This window comes from Lissotriton helveticus, chromosome 12 (genome assembly GCF_964261635.1).
Source record: "Lissotriton helveticus chromosome 12, aLisHel1.1, whole genome shotgun sequence".
NCBI classification, from domain to species: Eukaryota; Metazoa; Chordata; class Amphibia; order Caudata; family Salamandridae; genus Lissotriton; species Lissotriton helveticus.
In genome coordinates, this window is record NC_136073.1 from 740,256,672 (window position 1) to 740,277,206 (window position 20,535).

Here is a 20,535-nt window from a genome sequence, read left to right on the forward strand (position 1 = left end):
GCCGGATGGGGGCGACATCCCTGGGCCTACGTTCTTTATCCTGTGGGTGGGACAGGCCATGATCCAGAGTCGGCCTCGCTTCCCTGGGAGCGCGAGGCCGAGTCCTCCCTGTTCTTATGTTTTCTGCTAATACAGGACACTCATCTATCCAATGGCCGTACCCCTTACAATAAGCACACTGATCGGTTTGGAGGGCTCCTGTACCTTGAGGACTGGAGGGGGTGGACTGGCGAACCCTTGGTGGGTGTTGGGATTGCGGTCTAACATTAACGCAGGCATCGGGATGTCGGGGAGGATAAGCTTGCTGTAAAAGAGCCTTAGTCTTAAGATCCCTAACCTTCTTGTTTTCCTTATCCTTATCTTCGTTCTCCCTATTCTCATGATATTGAGCCATAGCCAAGATACCGGTCATAGTTTGGGGAGGCCATGTACTCTCAACCTTCTTAAGCCTGGCAGAGATCTCGGGAAGTAAATTGCTGACAAATTTGTCGACAAACACTGGACCGGAACCTGGAGTCCGGGGGTCCAGACCACTATGTCCCTTGTATTCAGTCTCAAAACGGGTAAAGAAGTCAGCCACTTTTTCATCTTTTCGCTGTCTACAGGCGTTAATTTTATCCCAATTGATGACAGTTTCCGGTAAAAGTGTTTTCATAAACGTCATTATTTTACTAGGCAAAGTCAGGATGACAGCTTCTGGTTTAGCCCCTCCTATCCTTGCTTCTTCCATAGCCTCTAGGTCGGCCCATTTACCTCCCAATGCCACTTCATGATCGGTATGCCGTATCTTATCCCAAATTTCAGTGGGTACAACTGTACCAAAAAGTAAGTCTATGTCCTCCAGAACAAGAGTACCTGCGGATATAATCTGGCCTAACTCTCGGTAAAAGGCAGCCAGATTCTTCCGGGGATCTGGTAACTGACCTTTTAATTGCATTACTTCTGACCTTTTCCAAGGGACATGAACCCAAAGCCTGCGCCAGTGTGCTTCGACAGCCCCACGGCCATTATTTTGGGCGTCGGTAAGTGCACTAACAAAGCCGCCTCTCTCATGGGCATAGCTGTTTCTAAAGGGGTATTTGAAAAGGTAGTCATGTCACGGTAAGCTACTAAAACAGATATAGCACTAAACATCCCCTCTCCCTGGACATCACCCCTTTTTACTTGTGACCTAAGGTCCATCAATCCGGTAGGTATCTGAACAGACACATTTTCAAATGTTTGCGTTATCAAAACACACATATATTCAGCCCAGGTGGTTTGTTCCATAATTGTCCATTGTGAAAAGGTGGACCATATTTCTTTAAAGGAATAAGTATTTTTGTTGCTCATCCAACATTCACATTGTTGCCTCTGTAGGTCTTTCTCCTGAAGGGACGAAAAGCTGACTGCTGAGCGTAAGGATGCTAATCGGGGGGAATTAAATAACTTACATAAGTCTTGTTTGACTGTAGACCACGGGGAAGCAGGAGAAGGACGGGCAGGGGTAAAGCCGCTAGGGCTGGACTGGTGGTGACTTGTTGTCATTCCCTCGGCAAGGACAGAGTTAAAGGGTGTTGTCGAAGTCATTGGAAAACTCGGGAGGGCTGGTGTGACAGGGGAAATGGTAGGAGGGGCAGTGGGGGCTGGAGCGGGTGGTGGTAGGGAGACATGCGGGGTGTGAGGCGTCAGGGCAGGATACATTGGGGCATATGCAGGAGGGCTTTCTAGCATGGTATCAAGCAAAGAATCGCTTTCTTCTCCCCCCTCTACATGGGCCTTTACTTTTTCCTCACGGACTGGATAACATTTCTGTACCCGGGCCCCATGCTCCCTATCGGCTATTTCTACAGATTTGGTCATTCTATTTTGCAAATTTTCTCTGGCGTGGTCGGCCATAGACATTCGTTCTTGTTTTCTTTCTTGCGCCTTTTGTTTCCTAGTTCTCTGTTCTACCTCTTTTATCCAAAATCGAACAGACTCAAACATGAACGGGCATCAAAGGAGCCAAAAAATGGCCACTGTAAGTCCGCGCTACTTTTCTTTGTGTATTTCACCCACAATGAGGAAAACATTATGGCAGCAGGGCCATATTTAATATACATAGCATGGCCAGGAGTTCCTTCTGGAGGAAGCGAGCAGGCCTCTTCCAGCTGGGAGTCCTGGGTTCACATACAACAACATAACCTCTTGAATTTACTAATGGCCGGCATGCTTAAAAACAGATATCAGAAAAACACACAAGATGATGGACGGAATGTTGCACAATGGCAAGACATTCACCCCCAGTCACAGATCTGGGTTTAATCCATCGTTATTTTGCTCACCAAGCCACCCCAGTTCAGACATGGCCATATGCAAATCAGTCTTGACCCTGTGCCTCATAGGAACAGTCCAGACCGAACTGCCAAGCCATGTCTTCCCTGGACCGGAATCAAGCATCCTAGGACTGGTTTCTGGCTATCTGCTTTCATCAGCCAGGATACCTTGACTCCCGTGGCTTAGTGAGCACGGACCCAACGTCTGGGCATACCCTTCCCAGATAGGGTGAACAGAAAAACACACAAGATGATGGACGGAATGTTGCACAATGGCAAGACATTCACCCCCAGTCACAGATCTGGGTTTAATCCATCGTTATTTTGCTCACCAAGCCACCCCAGTACAGACATGGCCATATGCAAATCAGTCTTGACCCTGTGCCTCATATGAACAGTCCAGACCGAACTGCCAAGCCATGTCTTCCCTGGACCAGAATCAAGCATCCTAGGACCGGTTTCTGGCTATCAGCCTTCATCAGCCAGGATACCTTGACTCCCGTGGCTTAGTGAGCACGGGACCCATGTCCGGGCATACCCTTCCCAGATAGGGTGAACAGAAAAACACACAAGATGATGGACGGAATGTTGCACAATGGCAAGACATTCACCCCCAGTCACATATCTGGGTTTAATCCATTGGTATTTTGCTCACCAAGCCACCCCAGTTCAGACATGGCCATATGCAAATCAGTCTTGACCCTGTGCCTCATAGGAACAGTCCAGACCGAACTGCCAAGCCATGTCTTCCCTGGATCAGAATCAAGGATCCTAGGACCGGTTTCTGGCTATCAGCCTTCATCAGCCAGGATACCTTGACTCCCGTGGCTTAGTGAGCACGGGACCCATGTCCGGGCATACCCTTCCCAGATAGGGTGAACAGAAAAACACACAAGATGATGGACGGAATGTTGCACAATGGCAAGACATTCACCCCCAGTCACAGATCTGGGTTTAATCCATCGTTATTTTGCTCACCAAGCCACCCCAGTTCAGACATGGCCATATGCAAATCAGTCTTGACCCTGTGCCTCATATGAACAGTCCAGACCGAACTGCCAAGCCATGTCTTCCCTGGACCGGAATCAAGCATCCTAGGACCGGGTTCTGGCTATCAGCCTTCATCAGCCAGGATACCTTGACGATGGATTAAACCCAGATCTGTGACTGGGGGTGAATGTATTGCCACTGTGCAACATTCCGTCCATCATCTTGTGTGTTTTGCTAAAAACCGATATCAGACACCAGCGGGTTCCTAAAACTCACCTCGCTTGCTTGTCTTTTGCAAAGGACAATTATTCATACAGTTTTCATACAGAACAGACACCAGCGGGTTTTTAAAAATTCACCTTGCTTGCTTGGCTTTGGCAAAAGTCAATAACAAATTGGCTTTTGCGAAAGTCAATAAAAGGCAGACTTGGTGAATGATCAGTCCACCCTTACCTTACAGGGGTAGTTCTCTTCTGCAGACATAGGGCTGTGTCCTGTTCCAGAAATTATTTGCTAGGGGACTCCAGCGAGAAGGTGGTGAAGTGGCCCAGACCGGGTGGGGAGGAACACCGGGTGAGTCATCGGGTCTACCGGAATATTACGAGAATCCTTGGGTAGGGCGCCTCCGTCAGAGTCTCTCAGTGCACCTCCTCACATCCACAGGGCCTGACCTCCGTACTCGTGGAGTTCCTATTCGGGCGCCATTTGAAGAACCGGAATAACCCACTTACAGGGTCTTGGCAGCGGGGGAACCGCTCAAATCTTCCATACCCTTCATACGTAGTAAAAGGATACACAGGAGCCTTCGTCTGCAGGAGGAACCCAGATTTATTTCAATAGCCCAGGCTATGGGACAGAGTCCAAAGCCAGTCAAAGACACGACAGAGGAGGCTGCTACTTAAATCCGTAGCTAACAAGCCTTTTCTACATTTCATACTCCAGCCTTTTGGCTGCAAGACCATTGTCCAATCAGAGCAGTGTTTATTGTTGATTAGCCGGATCGAGGTAGTGTTTGCAGTTGGTGACCTGGTCAAGGGAAGTCAAATGTTAACTTTGCTCTGATCAGGGCTTGGTTTCCTCAGGTTTCTTTGCCCAGCAGTCTTGATCAAAAAGCCCCGGCTTTACGAGCCATTCTTCGATTGTCTGGATGAAAGTTCAGCAGTCAGACCATTGTCCAGATAACCTGATTAAGGTGACGAGGATGTGTTATCAGGCTGGGAGCAGGAGAGGAAGAATGATTCATTAACTTGGGGTGAGGGTCATGTGACTTTCTGATGACTCTGCAGAGAACAGAGGACTTGGGCGGGTGACGATTCCTGATCAGGGATGTGGGCCTGCAAAAATGGGTTTTTGTCGTGTCGACAGATTTTCCTCGTACATCAAACTAAAATGACCAGGTGGGTCGGGTGAAAAGTGTTTGTCACAAGACGGCAACGTAAAAATCACTGGAGTCCTATAAAAAATTATTGCCATTCAAAAATACATTTCCTCAAGACTCTGCAGTGCGCATCAGAGATTCCGTCCAGAGTGCGGAGACTTAGCACTGGTAACTTTACTACACATAAGTCCCTTTGTGAATCGCGCCCTCTGTGACTCACTTGAAATTATTTTTACGTATTACATGTTTTCCCAAATAAATTTCCTTCATTTTCACCTTTGGTGCAAAACAATATTTTCTGATATGGACATGAGCCAAATGAATTTGTACCTCTCTGTATTCCTAACGCAGCAACAATAATGTGTGAGGATGATTATTTTTTTTTAACCCTAGTGCACAGTTTCAGTGGTATGAACCCTGTCATTCTGAGCTGCAGACAAAAAAGTATATGGAAACCTCTGCGTCGTTCTTGTGTCTTTCTTTGTTCTGTTACTCTCTCTTTGCCCTTCTTGTGCCCTCCCTTTACCACACTCACCATAGTGCATTGACATTTCTATCAAAATGAGCTAGCTCCTTTATTTAATATGGGGTTCATGTAGCTCAGAAGTTGTGTAGGTGCTTTATGTAGCGCTAGCATGGTGTCTTATGGCTGCTTCTGAGCACTGTGAGATACTGCTGACATATTGCAATACTTGGAGAAAGTCGTAGTCAGCCAATCGTAGTGGTCCTGGCGCATCTAGGCACACGCTTATCCATCACTCCAGCTGACCCTGAAAAGTAGTGCTGGAGTTTGGCAGTAGGGACTGCCCTCTGTGATGTTATTCCTTGTAGTGAGAGATCTGAACAGGTCGGCCCCCACTAGGCTACATTAAGCTCCATAAAATATGCGGCCAGATCAAGTGACCTAGGCTCAGTACAAACTGTTTTGTACTGTTTCTGCTTATAATGTGATAGGGAGTAGAGCAAGCATATTATGCGATAAGCATATTATTACATAAGCAGTATAAGAGTCTTCTTATGCTGCTTATGTAATTAGAACAGAGCAAAGCGATTTGGCCTGAAAATTAGTTTTATGTGTCACATTTTATAGGAGGAAGGAAATGGATTCGCTCCATCCAGTCCTTCTTAGGTAAGTAGGAACAAAAGACTTCAAATTCTGTTTGTTCCATTTGTTTACCCTCGTGCAAAAATCTTCATGTACTGAGTACTGGGGTACACTCTGCCAGTCCATACCTCAAAACCATAAATTGAAACAAAAAATAACGTTGTAGGTGTTCCATTTTTTTCATTAGTACCAAATCCATATATTTTGGAGCTTGTATTTAACTTTATAGTTCACACCGCTATTTCAGGAGGTGAGTTGTGATAATGTCCCCAGACATTGATTTTTCCTGTTTTACTCTGTGCGAAGATTGCTGTTGGGCTTACAGACTGTCAGTGAAACTGTCAGGCCTGCAATGGAGTGCTTATGGAACTCACAGGCAATTGCACAATTCTAGCATAAGTTGTGCCAGTTGGCGCTGGCACCTCAGTACTCTATGCCAGCTAATTGCCAGGGACAGACTAATGCATTAGCACTCTGCAAAGCGCGAGATCTAGACAAGCGTGCCCTTAGGGCCCGGCCTCCCGGATCCCTGCTACACCCCCATAGTTTGTCCAGTAGTTAGTTGGCTACTAGACATGAAGTCCTTCCAGGTCAGCGAATGACGGACTTCCGGCGGGAGCCTCAGGAGGGGTGGGCAGAGCCAAGGGGGCTATTTAGTCCCAGGTACACCTCTGCTCGCCCTCTTTTTCCTGCGCTGGACACCCACCTGAACGGGGATTTCTTTTGAATCTCCAGGGCTGCGGTCTTCGACCTCATGACCGCGTGGGAGAGTAGCGCTTCGTGGTCGGCAGCGGAGTATTGCACCTTGGTCGTCGGGCATCGGGACTCTACGAGGCGTCGGTAGCGTTGCTGCTCGGGCGCAGCAGTGTTGAGGTGAGGTGTTGGGGTGCTGGGGCGAGCGGATTTGCGGGGAAGGATCGTGTGCTTTCCGCGTGCATGTGGCTGGGTCCGGGTAATTGGCCGCCCTAGTTGGTCCCGAGGATTGTCTGAGGGGGTTGGATTCCTGGTTTTTCGAGCGGGAGACCAGCGTTTAAGGACGGGCAAGCGCTTGATCTGTGTGCGCGTAAGCTGGGGCGGATGAGAGTGGCGCTAGCTGGGCTGTTTTAACTGTAGTAGTCCTCCCGTACACATTCTCCGGAGACCTCGCCACTCGATAGTTTGGGCGGGAGGCCAGTGCTCGGGGACGTGCGGCACTTCATCTGGTGTGGCACATAGCGGGAGGTTGAGAAGAACAATAGCGAGCAATCGTGAATTTTCTGGGGGTGGACTTATTCGATTTGGCTGTGTCGTATTGTTGGTAGGGCAGCGCAGCCTCGCTTGTCGGAGGTGCGCTTCCTGATTGATTGCGACCGTTGTTTTGCTGGACTCACGGGTACTCGCGGGCTTTTCTGCGGGATTGGCCGTGCATTGGGCCCTCCGGCTTGCCTTGCATTGAAGTATCGGTCTTTTTGGCGCGAGCGCGTTTGCAGCAGGGGTGCAGTGCCATAGTTGGGTGAGCGCCCCTTGGTAATTTCAGAGTTGGGGTTTTCTGCTTCTGCGTGGTGTTATCCCGCCGGCTGGGTGTCGGATTGAAAGAGAACGGACCCATTTTGCACACGGGGCTGAAGGTGCAAGTACAAGCACAAGCAAACACACAAAGTGATTGGGAGGGCTAGTGGGCCGTCAGTTATATAAAAACTTCATGGATTGCTAAAGACTGAACGAATAAGGGGCTACATTAATTGGTGTAGGCTGCGTTAAATTGGTTGAGACAACTGAGAAAAGGCACCAGTAATTTTCATAAAAGGGTTCATAATGCCACCCAAGCGCAACCAGAAACGGAAAGAAGGGGAATCAGAAATTGCACAGCTGTTGTAGCTGGTGCTCGCAAAATTGGGCAGGGATGATGATAGTAGTGAGGAGGAACAAGGAGGTGAGGCGCCAGTGTCAGATAGCGAGAAGGTATCTGAGCCAATCCCCGGGGCGCGACGCTGCGAACCATAGTCCCGCCTAAAGCAGCTTTTCCTCCCCTAGTTAAGAAGCCCAGGTTGAATAAGAAGGGGAGGGTGAGCAAGGTTCCAGAGGGCTCTCCCCCCGCACCTTCTTCCCCAGTAATGCCCGGACCTAGTGCCCCTGCGGTGCCAGTCCCTAGCTTGCCTGATTCAGGGCTTCCAGCGCCACTGTAGCTCCCAAATATAGTTCCCATATCTGTGGTACCAGCAGCACCAGTGCCCAGTACAGTCCCCGTCGTGCCCGTACCTGTTCCAGCTGTGCCGGTGCCCAGCAACCCCCCACAACCTATTTTGAGTCCCTTGCAGCCAATCAGCGTGCCATCAGCGGAAGGGCTGTATGACATTGGCGCAATTTTGGCAGAGATTCGAGGTGCTTTAAAGGCCTTGGCACCTGCTCCTAATCCCCCTACCCCCATAGTACCAGGGGTGGTCCCAGTGTTAGTGCCTATTGCTCGTAATCCCCCTACCCCCATAGTACCAGAGGTGGTCCCAGTGGTGGCGCCAATCTCGCAGGGGGCGCCACAAGGGGGGGTAGTTCCTGCCTCCACTGGGCAGGCTGGGCCAGCATTGGAGGGTGGGCACACTGCCACAGCTACCATACTGTCCTAGGTGGCGACACTTTTGGCACTATTAGGCGCGCGAGGAGTCAGCTCGACAGTAGCACCTTGGGTCTCATCTACAGGCACCGGGGGAGTGCTAGGCGAATTGAGTAAGCAGGTGGCCCTCTTGTGCAAAGCACACAAGAAGGATTTGAACACGCCTCCCCTGGCGGTGGGTCAAGCGGCCCCCACGCAACGAACGACAGCAGGGTCCTCTGGAGGTAAGGCAGTGGAGTCCGGAGGCAAAGGGATAGATAAGGGGTGCGCACCAATTGGTGGCCATGAGTCTGTGTTATCCAAGCGTGGTAAGTTGGCGGTGCATGTTACGCCAGAAACAAAAGAAAAAATTTGGAAGGGGGGATTTGTGGATATATTTTCCCTGATTAGACCTAAGAGTAGAGAGGTAGAGTCTAAAGAGAAGGAAGGCTCCTTTAGAGATAGGAAACCAAGGGTAGAGGAATCCATTATTAATTGGTTGTTTGGTTTCAATGTATTTTCCATTGTAAAGTTAGAGAAGAAGCCTGAATTGGCTGTACCCTTGATATGTTATGCCAATAAGATTTTGAAAGCACAAACAATGTATGGTGGGGGGGCCTGGTTGGATTACAATAGGGACTTTAGATGGGCCAAAGTCGATGATCCTGACATGGGTTGGGACCAGACAGAAGTAAATGTTTGGTTAGAGAGTGTCAATAATAAAGCACCCATGAAGCAGCCCTTTCGGACTTCCCAAGGGGGCGCTGGGGACAAAAGGGGGACGTGCTGGGCCTTTAACCGGAAAACGTGCACCTGGCCCCCAGAGGCATGTAAGTTCAAACACGCATGTGCATACTGTGGCCACCCTTCCCATCCCGAGTTCAAATGCATTAAGAAATCCAAAGAGAAAGAGAGAGAGCCTAAGCCCCCTCCCCAGCAGTACGTTACCCACACCAGTGGATTTGGGGAGGCTGATTTTCTGGCTAAATCAGTACCCTGACAGGAAGGCAGCCAGGTCTATATTTGAGGGGTTTTCTACAGGTTTCCGCATTCCAGCTCACGGGGTACCCCCAGTGGACTATTGCAATCATCTTTTGTCAGCATGTAGTTACCACTCAGTAGTTTCACAAAAGGTAGAGAAAGAGAGGACTCTGGGGCGGGTGGCTGACCCATTCTCCGCTCCCCCTTTGCCAGGATTTGTCTGTTCACCTCTGGGTGTGGTGCCTAAGAAAGAGCCTGGCCAGTTCAGGGTGATTCACAATTTGTCAGCGCCAAGGGGGGTGTCAGTGAATGATGCTATTGACCCGTCCTTGTGCTCGGTTACGTATTCTTCCTTTGACTCAGCACTCCAGACGCTGTGCGATCTAGGGCCCAAGGCCCAAGGCCATCATGGCTAAGACTGACATTGATTCAGCTTTCAGGCTCTTGCCAGTATATCCCGAGGATTACCATATACTATGTTTTCAGCTAGACTCCCAATTTTACTATGACAGGTGTATGCCAATGGGCTGTGCGATTTCATGTAAGTACATTGAGATGTTCAACTCTATGCTACCGTGGGGTTTTTTGTCTTCAGAACAGGGCACAAGGACATGGTAAACTACCTAGATGATTTCATGATCATGGGTCCCCCAGCATCAAGTAAGTGTGGTCAAGCCTTTGGCAAGCTAGTTGAGATGTTTGAGGAACTGGGAGTACCGTTAGCCCCCGGTAAGACGGTGGGGCCAGCGACTAGCATGTCTTTCTTGGGCATTGAAATAGACACAGTCGAGGGAGAATGTAGGTTGCCAGTAGACAAAGTACAGACCTTCTCGCAAGCAATAGATTCTGCTCTGGCAGGTCCCAAAGTCACGCTGCATCAACTACAGGTTTGGGTGGGCCAGTTAAATTTTGCCCAGAGAATTATTCCAATGGGGCGCCCATTTTCAAGGCCAATCGCGCGCGCTATGGTAGGCTTGACACAGAAACACCATCACGTCCGATTAAAAGCTGAGGTGAGGGAGGACCTGAGGATTTGGCGTAGCTTCCTGGAGGAATTCAATGGTAAGGTGATTTGGCCTGAACCGACTATATCCAGCACAGACTTAGGCATGGTCACGGATTCAGCAGGAAGCATTGGTTTTGGAGCAGTTTTGGGCTCTCACTGGTGCAGGGGCGACAGGCCATCATCTTGGCACGAAAGGGGCCTGACAAAAAACATAGCCTTCTTGGAGTTATTCCCAATTGTAGTGGCAGTAGAAGTCTGGTCCGAGGACTTCAAGAACAAGTCAGTCATTTTTTGGTCAGACAACATGGCTGTGGTAGAAGCTATTAATAGGCAGGGAGCAACTTGCAAACATGTTTTGATGTTGTTAAAGTATTTAGTCTTGGCTTGTTTAAAGCTCAATCTGCTCTTTAGAGCAGCACATATTCCAGGGGTGGAGAATCTGGCTGCTGATGTTTTGTCTCGCTCCAAGTTACAGGATTTCCGAAGGTATCACCCGCAGACAGAGGAACAGATGACTGTTTTCCCGACATCTCTGTGGATGATTGGAGCCCCGGTCTAGCTGGGCTAGTGGGAGCCTCTTTGAGCGAGCGCACTAGGAGGACTTACCATCAACACTTTCAAGCATACAGGACATTGGCTAAGCACACCAGCCAGTCGGCGCTTTTTTCAACAGGGGCGCTCTGGGACTTCTTGCTAGCCCTGAGAGAACAAGGGAGGCCAACTTCTTATGCTAGGGCACATGTGACGGCTATAGGTTTCTTTGCCAAACTGCCAGGTCAGTGCGACCCTGGCGCGGCTTTCGTGGTAAGGAGAGCTCTGTCTGGATGGGCTAGACTGAAAGATTGGAGAAGGCCCTTAGACCTAAAAACCTTAGGGGGCATTGTGGGAGCGCTATGGTCAGTGTGCTCGTCTGATTATGAGAGCATCCTGTTTGGCGCTGCGTTCACCGTAGCAGTTTATGTTGAATTTCGGCTGGGGGAACTGGTGGGGACCTCTAAATCAGACCACACTGGGGGGCTCCAGAGACAGGATACAAACCTGGTCGCCGGGGGCTTGGTGTTGGTGCTAAGGAGATCCAAGACAGACCCTCTGGGGAAGGGGACCACGATTCACTTGGCCCCGCACCAGGGGCAGGGATTTATCCAGTGGCCAGGATGGAGTCCTCCATGGCGATTCGGCCGCCTGGGCGCAGTCAGGCACTGTTCATACATGAACATGGTGAATGCTTGTCGCAGTTCCAATTCAGGGCAATCTTTAAGCGTGCGCTGTTACATCTGGGCCTGGATCCTAGCGGGTATTCCTCACACTCATTCAGAATTGGGGCGGCAACATTGGCGGCAGGCACTGGCTTACCGGCGGAAGCGGTCAAAAGCGTAGGGCGCTGGTCATCGGTCTGTTTTAAGCACTATGTGCGGCTGTAATTACTTTGAGACAACGGAATGATGTTTTTGACATGACAATGCTGACGTTTACATTTCTCTTCCTACTAATAGCATGTCTTCGAAAGTGGTGTGGGTGTTGGGACACTCGTTCGTGCGGCGGGCCACGGTGCGGCTACGGCAGAAGCGGGTGTTGAAACCACCAGGTTTGAAAGGGACATCGTTCCTATGGCGTGGCGCGGGCGGCCTGCGAATTCGGCAGTTGCGGCGGCTAATCGAGGAGACAAGTGAACGCGAGGGACATCAGTCCCCGGATTTGGTGGTCCTGCATTTGGGCGGTAACAACATGGTGGAGTTAGGATGCATGGCAGTCAGAGAAGCCTTACTGATGGAATTTGCCTGGATAGGGAGAGATTTTCCTAACGCCCCCATTGCTTGGTCATATATGATACCACGCCGGACATGGGCCACTGGAGTCAGATCCCGGACTTTGAACGTATCAGTGAGGCGCCTCAACGGGGAATTGCCCAAGTTATGCTCAGGCCCGGGCCGCTTGTGTCACATTCCACACAGACTGATCTCAGGGGACTTGATGTTTCATCATGATGGCGTTCATCTGTAAGACATTGGCACAGATGTGTGGATCAAAGGGATTTGATAATTTGTACAGAACTTGTTTGCAGGTGTGGAGGGTGAAGGACCTGTGGGCCCTGGTCACCCTAGTGGCGGAAAAGAGGCCACAGAACAATGATTTGCAGAGGGGTAACGGGAGGCCCGCTTACATACTCCCAAGACCAGCACTGAGGGGAGAGACGGTAAGCTCTCCGCGGGGAAAATGGGGACACCAGCTGGGGAGGCAAGGGTGCCAGGTCACACGAGCCTCCTTGGCAGCCTGGTGGTAGAGGGATGGGCCCCTGAATATGATGGACAAGGATCGTGGGTTGGGGCTCACCGCTCAAGGACGCAGGTGGATTGCGCCTTGCGTGGTTCTCAGTTTGGAGATGCGAGCCAGAGGGCCCCTTGGTGCTGGAGGAAGTAGTTATTACATAACCCTTGGTTTCTGAACAAGTTAGCATACTGGTACATATTAAAAAATGTAAATATTTGAATCCTGAAATGTGCATTTTTAATTATGATCTTGTCATGTTTATGAATGTTTTGGAAGATTAAACATGGCTGTTTTTACCCACATCCTTGACTGGTTAGTTGTTTGTGGGCGTGCATGAGGTTGGGGCGGGGGTCATGCTAGGGGTCCAGGCCCTATGCAAAGCGCGAGATCTAAAAAAGCGCGCCCTTAGGGCCCTTCCTCCCGGATCCCCGCCACACCCCCATAGTTTGTCCAGTAGCCGGTTGGCTACTGGACATGAAGTCCTTCCGGGTCAGCGAATGACGAACATCCGCTGGGAGTCCCAGGAGGGGTGGGCGGAGCCAAGGGGGCTATTTAGCCCCAGGTACACCTGCTCACCCGCTTTTTCCTGCGCTGGACACCCACCTAAACGGGGCTTTCTTTCGAATCTCCCACCCACCCGTCCCTGAAGTTAGTGGTTTAGGTTGGGTAAGAGGGCGTTTGGCGGAAAAGAGTCCGCAGAACATTGATTTGCAGGGGGGTAACGGGAGGCCTGCTTACATACTCCCAAGGCCAGCACTGAGGGGAGAGACGGGAAGCTCTTGGCAGGGAGAATGGGGACACTGGCTGGGGAGGCAAGGCGCCAGGTCACACGAGCCTCCTTGGCAGCCTGGTGGTAGAGGGGTGGGCCCCTGGATATGACGGACAAGGATCGTGGGCTGGGTGCTCACCGGTCAAGGACGCAGGTGGGTTGGGCCTTGCATGGTTCTCAGTTTGGAGATGCGAGCCAGCTGGTCCCTTGGTGCTGGAGGAAGTAGTTATTACATAACCATTGGTTTTTGAACAAGATAGCATACTGGTACATATTAAAAATGTAAATATTTGAATCCTGAAATGTGCATTTTTAATTATGATCTTGTCATGTTTATGAATGTTTTGGAAGATTAAACATGGCCGTTTTTACCCACACCCTTGACTGGTTAGTTGTTTGTGGGCTTGCATGAGGTTGGGGCGGGGGTCATGCTGGGGGGTCCGTGCCCTAACGGAAGCCGCATTTCCACACAATCAGGCAGGGCTGGCATTAGGGCAGTGCAATCGGTGCGGCCGCACCGGGCGCTGACCTGTGGAGGAGGCGCTGTGTTTAGCAATATCTTATGATTGGAGAGGTGAGAGGCACTTTTGCCCGGTGGTAGTGAGAGAATCCAGGGAGGTGGTCCTGGGGCGTGGGAGGTGCCTAAAATGATTGTCCCACCGGGCGCCACCAGCCCTAAAGCCGGCCCCGCAATCAGGTTTGGGCTGTTCGGGATGCAGGCTTCGATTAAACTGATGCTTAGCTTCTCTGGTTGGTACTTGATCTGGAAGTCAGATACCGATAGGGCAGCACGTCACTGGTGTCCTGTGGTATTCAGTTCAGCTTTCATCTTCTATTAGGTGAGAAGTGTGTTTTCAGGGCCTACCGGAGACTTAAGCCCACAATGATACCCATGGAGCTGTTTCACTTTGTCCCACTTCAAACTGGGAAAGGTGAGATTGTGAAATGCGTGTTCTTCTTAAACCCTGAGAAAGAACAGACGGTGTACGCCCCCGCCTAGCCCCCCCCCCCCACTGGTGTATGATAGCGCCTAACTCCTCGAGTCTGGCAGCTACATTGAGCAATTAGGGCTTATTAGTTCCTGCAGTCAAGTACAGAACAAGCTGTAAGGACGCATGCTGGCTCTCTCTCAAGCCGCCTCCCATGACACTGCCAAGCCATTCTCGAGCCAAACCCGGCGTTTGGAAACTGCTACAGTCATTTGTACCTAATTCAGATTTGGGAAGAAAAAGAAAATGTGGTGCTCTGCTAAATAAGGACAGCTGGCAAGAAAGGAGCACATTGGCGTCATAAAGTCTGAAATATGTGTTTTTTTCTGGAATTTCTGCCATGCCATTGGAATTACAGTTCAAACTAGGAAGAAGCGTGTTAAGCTGTGTGTGCGGACTGGAGCTGGACTTCCCATATACACACCATTGGAAGACTGCACCAGGGGGCTACTGACCAATTCGCTTTGTTTATGTCTCCTTTGGGCCACTGGCCTTGTCCTGAAACACTTTTATTTGTTAAGTCAGGCCACTGATGTTTCACCTTACTAAGGGGCATAAGTATCAAAAACCGTTATTGCGATTCTCAAATAGCGATTTTTAGAGAATCACTATTAGAGAATCGCAAAACGGGATGTAATAAAAAATTTGCAAATATTTTGCGATTCCTTGGCATTCCTTAATTGCGAATAGCAAATTGCGAATCGCAATTAAGGAATGCGTTCCCATTCATTCCTATGGGCTAGGAGGCCCATAGGAATGAATGGGAAGTCATTCTAAATTTGTGATTCGCAATTAGAGAATCGCAAATTGAGAATGCAATTTCACGGGTGCCAGGGTGTCAAAAGCAAAAACAACAGTTGATGGACAGAATGCAGAACAATGTCATACATTCACCCCAGTACAGAGATCTGGGCCTAAATCCATAGTTTTTTTGTACTCCACACCACCCCAGTTCAGACATGGCCATATGCAAATCAGCCTTGACCCTGTGCCTCATGGGAACAGTCCAGCCCGAACTGCCAAGTCATGTCTTTCCTGGACCGGAATCAAGCATCTTAGGACCAGTTTCTGGCTATCAGCCAGACGTGAGTCCCGTGCTTTCCACACCACTGGAGTCAAGCTATCCTGGCTGAAGACGGCTGATAGCCAGAAACCGGTCCTAGGATGCTTGATTCCGGTCCAAGGAAGACATGGCTTGGCAGTTCGGGCTGGACTGTTCCCATGAGGCACAGGGTCAAGGCTGATTTGCATATGGCCATGTCTGAATTGGGGTGGTGTGGTGAGCAAAAAAACGATGGATTTAGGCCCAGATCTCTGTACTGGGGTGAATATATGACATTGTTCTGCATTCTGTCCATCAACTGTTGTTTTTGCATTTGTCACCCCGAGTGGGACGGGTATGCTCAGACGTGAGTCCCGTGCTCTCCACACCACTGGAGTCAAGCTATCCTGGCTGAAGACGGCTGATAGCCAGAAACCGGTCCTAGGATGCTTGATTCCGGTCCAAGGAAGACATGGCTTGGCAGTTCGGGCTGGACTGTTCCCATGAGGTACAGGGTCAGAGCTGATTTGCATATAGCCAGTGTCTAACCCAGGGTGGTGTGGAGTGCAAAAAAACGATGGATTTAGGCCCAGATCCTTGTACTGGGGTGAATGTATGACATTGTTCTACATTCTGTCCATCAACTGTGTTTTTTGCAATTTTCACCCCGAGTGGGCTGGGTATGCTCAGACGTGAGTCCCAGGCTCTCCACACCACTAGAGTCAAGCTATCCAGGCTGAATGAAGGCTGATAGCCAGAAACCGGTCCTTGGATGCTTGATTCCGGTCTGGGAAAGACATGGCTTGGTAGTTCGGACTGGACTGTTCCCATGAGGCACAGGGTCAAGGCTGTTTTGGATATGGCCATGTCTGAATTGGGGTGGTGTGGTGAGCAAAAAAACGATGGATTTAGGCCCAGATCTCTGTACTGGGGTGAATGTATGACATTGTTCTGCATTCTGTCCATCAACTGTTGTTTTTGCAGGGTGTCAAAAGGACACCCTGTTGCACCCCTGAAATATATATGTGTGCACTTGTGGCGCACATACATGCACTAAGGGCATGTATGTTTGGCAGATGGCATTTTGACAAAAGCAAAAAAGTGTTTTTCTCAAAGAATTTGCAAATTAACACAAACTGTTAGTTGGTGGTAATTTGCAATTTCTTATGCCAAATTCGCACAATTTAGGTGCTTTCTACATAGCATTTAAGAAATCGCAAATTGCGATTCCTTAAATGGAATCGCAACATAGACAATCGCAATTTTGCGATTCTCTAATTTGCAATTCCCTTTTGGGATGATACATCCCAAAAGGCCTTTCCCGTTTGCAAACGGGTCGATTCTGAGAATAGGCCTGTTTGCGAATGGGAGAAGGGCTTAATACATATACCCCTAACTTTCCCTTACAGAAAGAACACAGAGGCATCTATATCCTTTGTGGGCTTGGTTTATATGTTCCAATATTCATTCCTTTGTCCCTCCATTTGAGATTGATTCATAGCTGGTTTGTCCAACTAGGAACTCGAAAGATTTTGTATACATTGCAATATGTCTTTAGAAAATGATGAGTTTAATTTGTAGGTGCTCCTTTTATTGAACAAAGACTACTAATGTTGTTTTTTAAAAACACAAGATATTACACTTAGTGGTTGTTATGCATAAAACTCAAGTGAGGAGACAATGTCTAATGGGTGATTTGAAGACCTTGCGACGGTTAAACCCACACACAAATCCTGGCTTCCCCACTTGGCCAAATTGTGTGATTATAGGCAAGTCACTATTCCTCATTGCACCGCGTTTGCCTTGACTGCAAATTTGGTAGCTCTAGAAGTAATGGTAAAACACAAACAATTGAAGAAGGGTCTGAGGGAAATTTAAAGACCTGCCCAGTTTGTATCCCCCTAACTGTAATCCTAACAACAAAAGAACCGGGGTCTATAACGGAGCTTCAAGTATTCCGAGCTGCTGCAAAACAACTACATAAGTGAGTTAGGCGCTAATAGAGCTACATAAGTCTCTATATCAGAATGTGTGCCAGGACAAACCTGTCGAAGGACCTACTGAGATTGTTGGTGCGACCCAATTGAGTAAGGGCGATGGATGGGTCTCATTGATCAAGAGACATACCACCCCATTTTTGGATGACCAAATGAGAACATTTGATCTACATACCTATTTGATGGGAATCCAACACATCTCTGTACGGGTCTTACCAACAATCTCAGTACTTGAAGCTCCGTTATAGACCCCCGGTTCTTTTGTTGTTAAGCTCTAGAAGTAATACATATTAAAATGTGAACAATACAAAAAATAAACTCATTTGTACAAGGTGAAAAGGAAATGATATCGTATGGCGTTTTAAAGGTTGCTATTTTCTTTCTTTGGTTCCCAAACTAAAACGCCATTGGTTCTCACATTCCAGCATCACTTGAACATGTCTTTGGTGGTATTTTCTTGAACCTTTCTAAACTGAAAATTAGAAACTATTGACTTAAACAAAGGTCAGTCAGAGCAGATTTATATTCTAACGCACTAAGCTGAAAAACCGCCACATGTTAATGAAATAGACTGCTATGTTATGTACATGGCCATTCGTTTGATGGCTCCTTTGATAATAAAGCTATTTAGCTGAAGGAAGCAGCATGGTTCAACGATGGCTCTTCATCTGGATTTGCTGACCATTTTTTTCATCAACAATACCATATCTGTTCTAGATTTGATCCCCAGTGCTGAACTGGTTTATTGCATCTAAACTAGTTCTATTCAAATAGTGCTCCGAAGTGACCATTAGACATGTAAGCGCTATGCACAACTTCTTAAAGAAATACATGATGGTCCACATATCCTGTCAATTTCTAGACTTTGAAAAGCTGTGATCTTTGAAAACCAATGAAAAGTACACAGTGTTCCGCATGCGCACTCTGCCATGTTTACAGTGCAGATGAAAATGGCGGAAGAAATAGACGTCCTTTCAGGGGCAGCGATACGTGGCCCTAATCCCTCTTGCCCAGTTAGACATGTCTCATCGAATTGGACTTTATTGGCGTGAAGTTCTCTCCTTCCTGCAACAGCACCTGGGAGATTTAGAAAGCAAGAGATGCAGTCAGCAGACTTCAAAATGTCAGCTTCCCCTGTGTCTCTCCGTGATCCACTTACTGGAGAGTGTTAATGCCCCGCTGGGATGGAGAAATAATCCCTAATTTAGCATGTTAAACCAGCAGCCTTTAGTAGTGGGAAATCAGGCGCCGCCTTTGATGTTTCTAATTAACAAATCGGAAACTGTAGGTTTAAGGAGCTCTGGGAGAAATAAAATGGCAGCAGATGTCATAACTTCAGCATGCACTAGAGTGTGTAATTTGACAAATGAGCAGCTGGCAGGATAATGAGAAAGTGCCGCAGCGCTGTTTTGGCATGAGTTTCATGGGGTGTCTTGAAGCATAGGCTTTTCTACGTTGTTGATGGAAGTGAACCCCAGACCCAAGCCCCAGATCTGAGACAACATATCCCAGGGGAGTTGGGTTGATGTAGACCAGAGGGATAGTGCAATGATTTTGTGCAAATTGCCACAAGAAGAGAAAGAAGGAGAAAGAAAGGAAAAATGTGGCAAAGTGTGAAAGAGTGATGAAGAGAACCTGCATGAGAGAGACAGGAAGTTTGGGGTGGTAGAAGAAAGATGAAGGAGGTGGAATCAAGACTAGGCAGCCTTGGTATTCGTAAGCCCTGGCAGCTCGTGCAGTGGACTCAAAGTCTTTCAGTGCCAGCAACGACGAAGCACTTCCTGTCCACAACTCTTGACAGAGTCAAGCATAAAATCCAGCTGAGCAAACTTGGGCCCACGTGCAAGTACTTATTTCCGTTTGCAAACAGGCCAATTTGCAAAATCGACCTGTTTGCAAACGCAAACAAGCATTAGGAATGCATTCGGGCTCGGGTTTGTTTGAGTTAGAGATAATGGCATTGTAAATGGCAATGTGTTTTAGGCATGTGTTTTGGAGTGGAAACATGTGGTGTGTGTTGGAGATATGTGTGTTGGATTGGAATGTTATCAATGGTGGCATGCTGCACTTTAACGCAATATCATTAAAAGGTAAAGTGCAGCATAGTGCGATAGGTACAATATTAATTGGTGGATGCGTTATCAATTGGTGTGTGCATTGATGGGTGGTGGATGTGTGTGCCTGTAGGAATTGTGCAGTGATGGCTGTTGGTGAGTGTGTTTGGTGGAAGCGCGTGGTGGTGGCTTGAGGTGTGTATGACTGGTGGTAGCGTGCAGTAAGAGCTGTTAGTGAGTGTGGCTGTCAAGCGTACAGAGCTGGATGGTAATGCGTGTGGTTGGTGAAAGGGTGCACTGAGAGCTGTTGATGATTGTGCCAATTGAAAGAGTGGCTGGTGCACTGTCAGCTGTTGGTGTGTGTGGCACTCAGTCTGCACTCACTGTCACTCTGCACTCACTCTGCACTCACTGTCACTCTGCACTCACTCTACATTCACTGTCACTCGGCACTCACTCTGCACTCACTGTCACTTGCACTCACTCTGCACTCAATGTCACTCTGCACTCACTGTTATTCTGCACTCACTGTTATTCTGCACTCACTGTCATTCTGCACTCACTTTGCACTCACTGTCATTCTCGCTCTCACTCTGCACTCACTGTTGCTGTCACACTCACTCAGCACACACTCACTATGCACACACTCACCCTGCACTCACTGTAACTCTGCACTCACTTTGCACTCACTGTCACTCTGCACTCACTCTGCACTCACTGTCACTCTGCACTCACTCTGCACTCACTGTCACTCTACACGCACTCTGCACTCTGTCACTCTCGCACTCACTGTCACTCTGCACTCACTTTGCACTCACTGTCACTTGCACTCACTCTGCACTCACTGTCACTCTGCACTCACTGTTATTCTGAACTCACTGTCATTCTGCACTCACTTTGCACTCACTGTCATTCTCGCACTCACTCTGCACTCACTGTTGCTCTCACACTCACTCTGCACACACTCACTATGCACACACTCACTCTGCACTCACTGTAACTCTGCACTCACTTTGCACTCACTGTCACTCTGCACTCACTGTCACTCTACACTCACTCTGCACTCACTGTCACTCTACACGCACTCTGCACT

At 48.7% G+C, this 20,535-nt stretch overlaps 1 protein-coding gene across 1 annotated transcript in view; it reads left to right on the forward strand.

The window, feature by feature from the left end:
* LOC144798118 (uncharacterized) overlaps positions 1–9,336 on the forward strand; it is a 42,651-nt gene extending 33,315 nt beyond the window's left edge. Inside the window, exon 2 of the mRNA XM_078668876.1 lies at positions 8,444–9,336. Within this exon, the coding sequence (XP_078525002.1) occupies positions 8,444–9,336 (893 nt within the window). The remainder of the gene's footprint in view (positions 1–8,443) is intronic.
* The last annotated feature ends 11,199 nt before the right edge of the window (positions 9,337–20,535 follow it).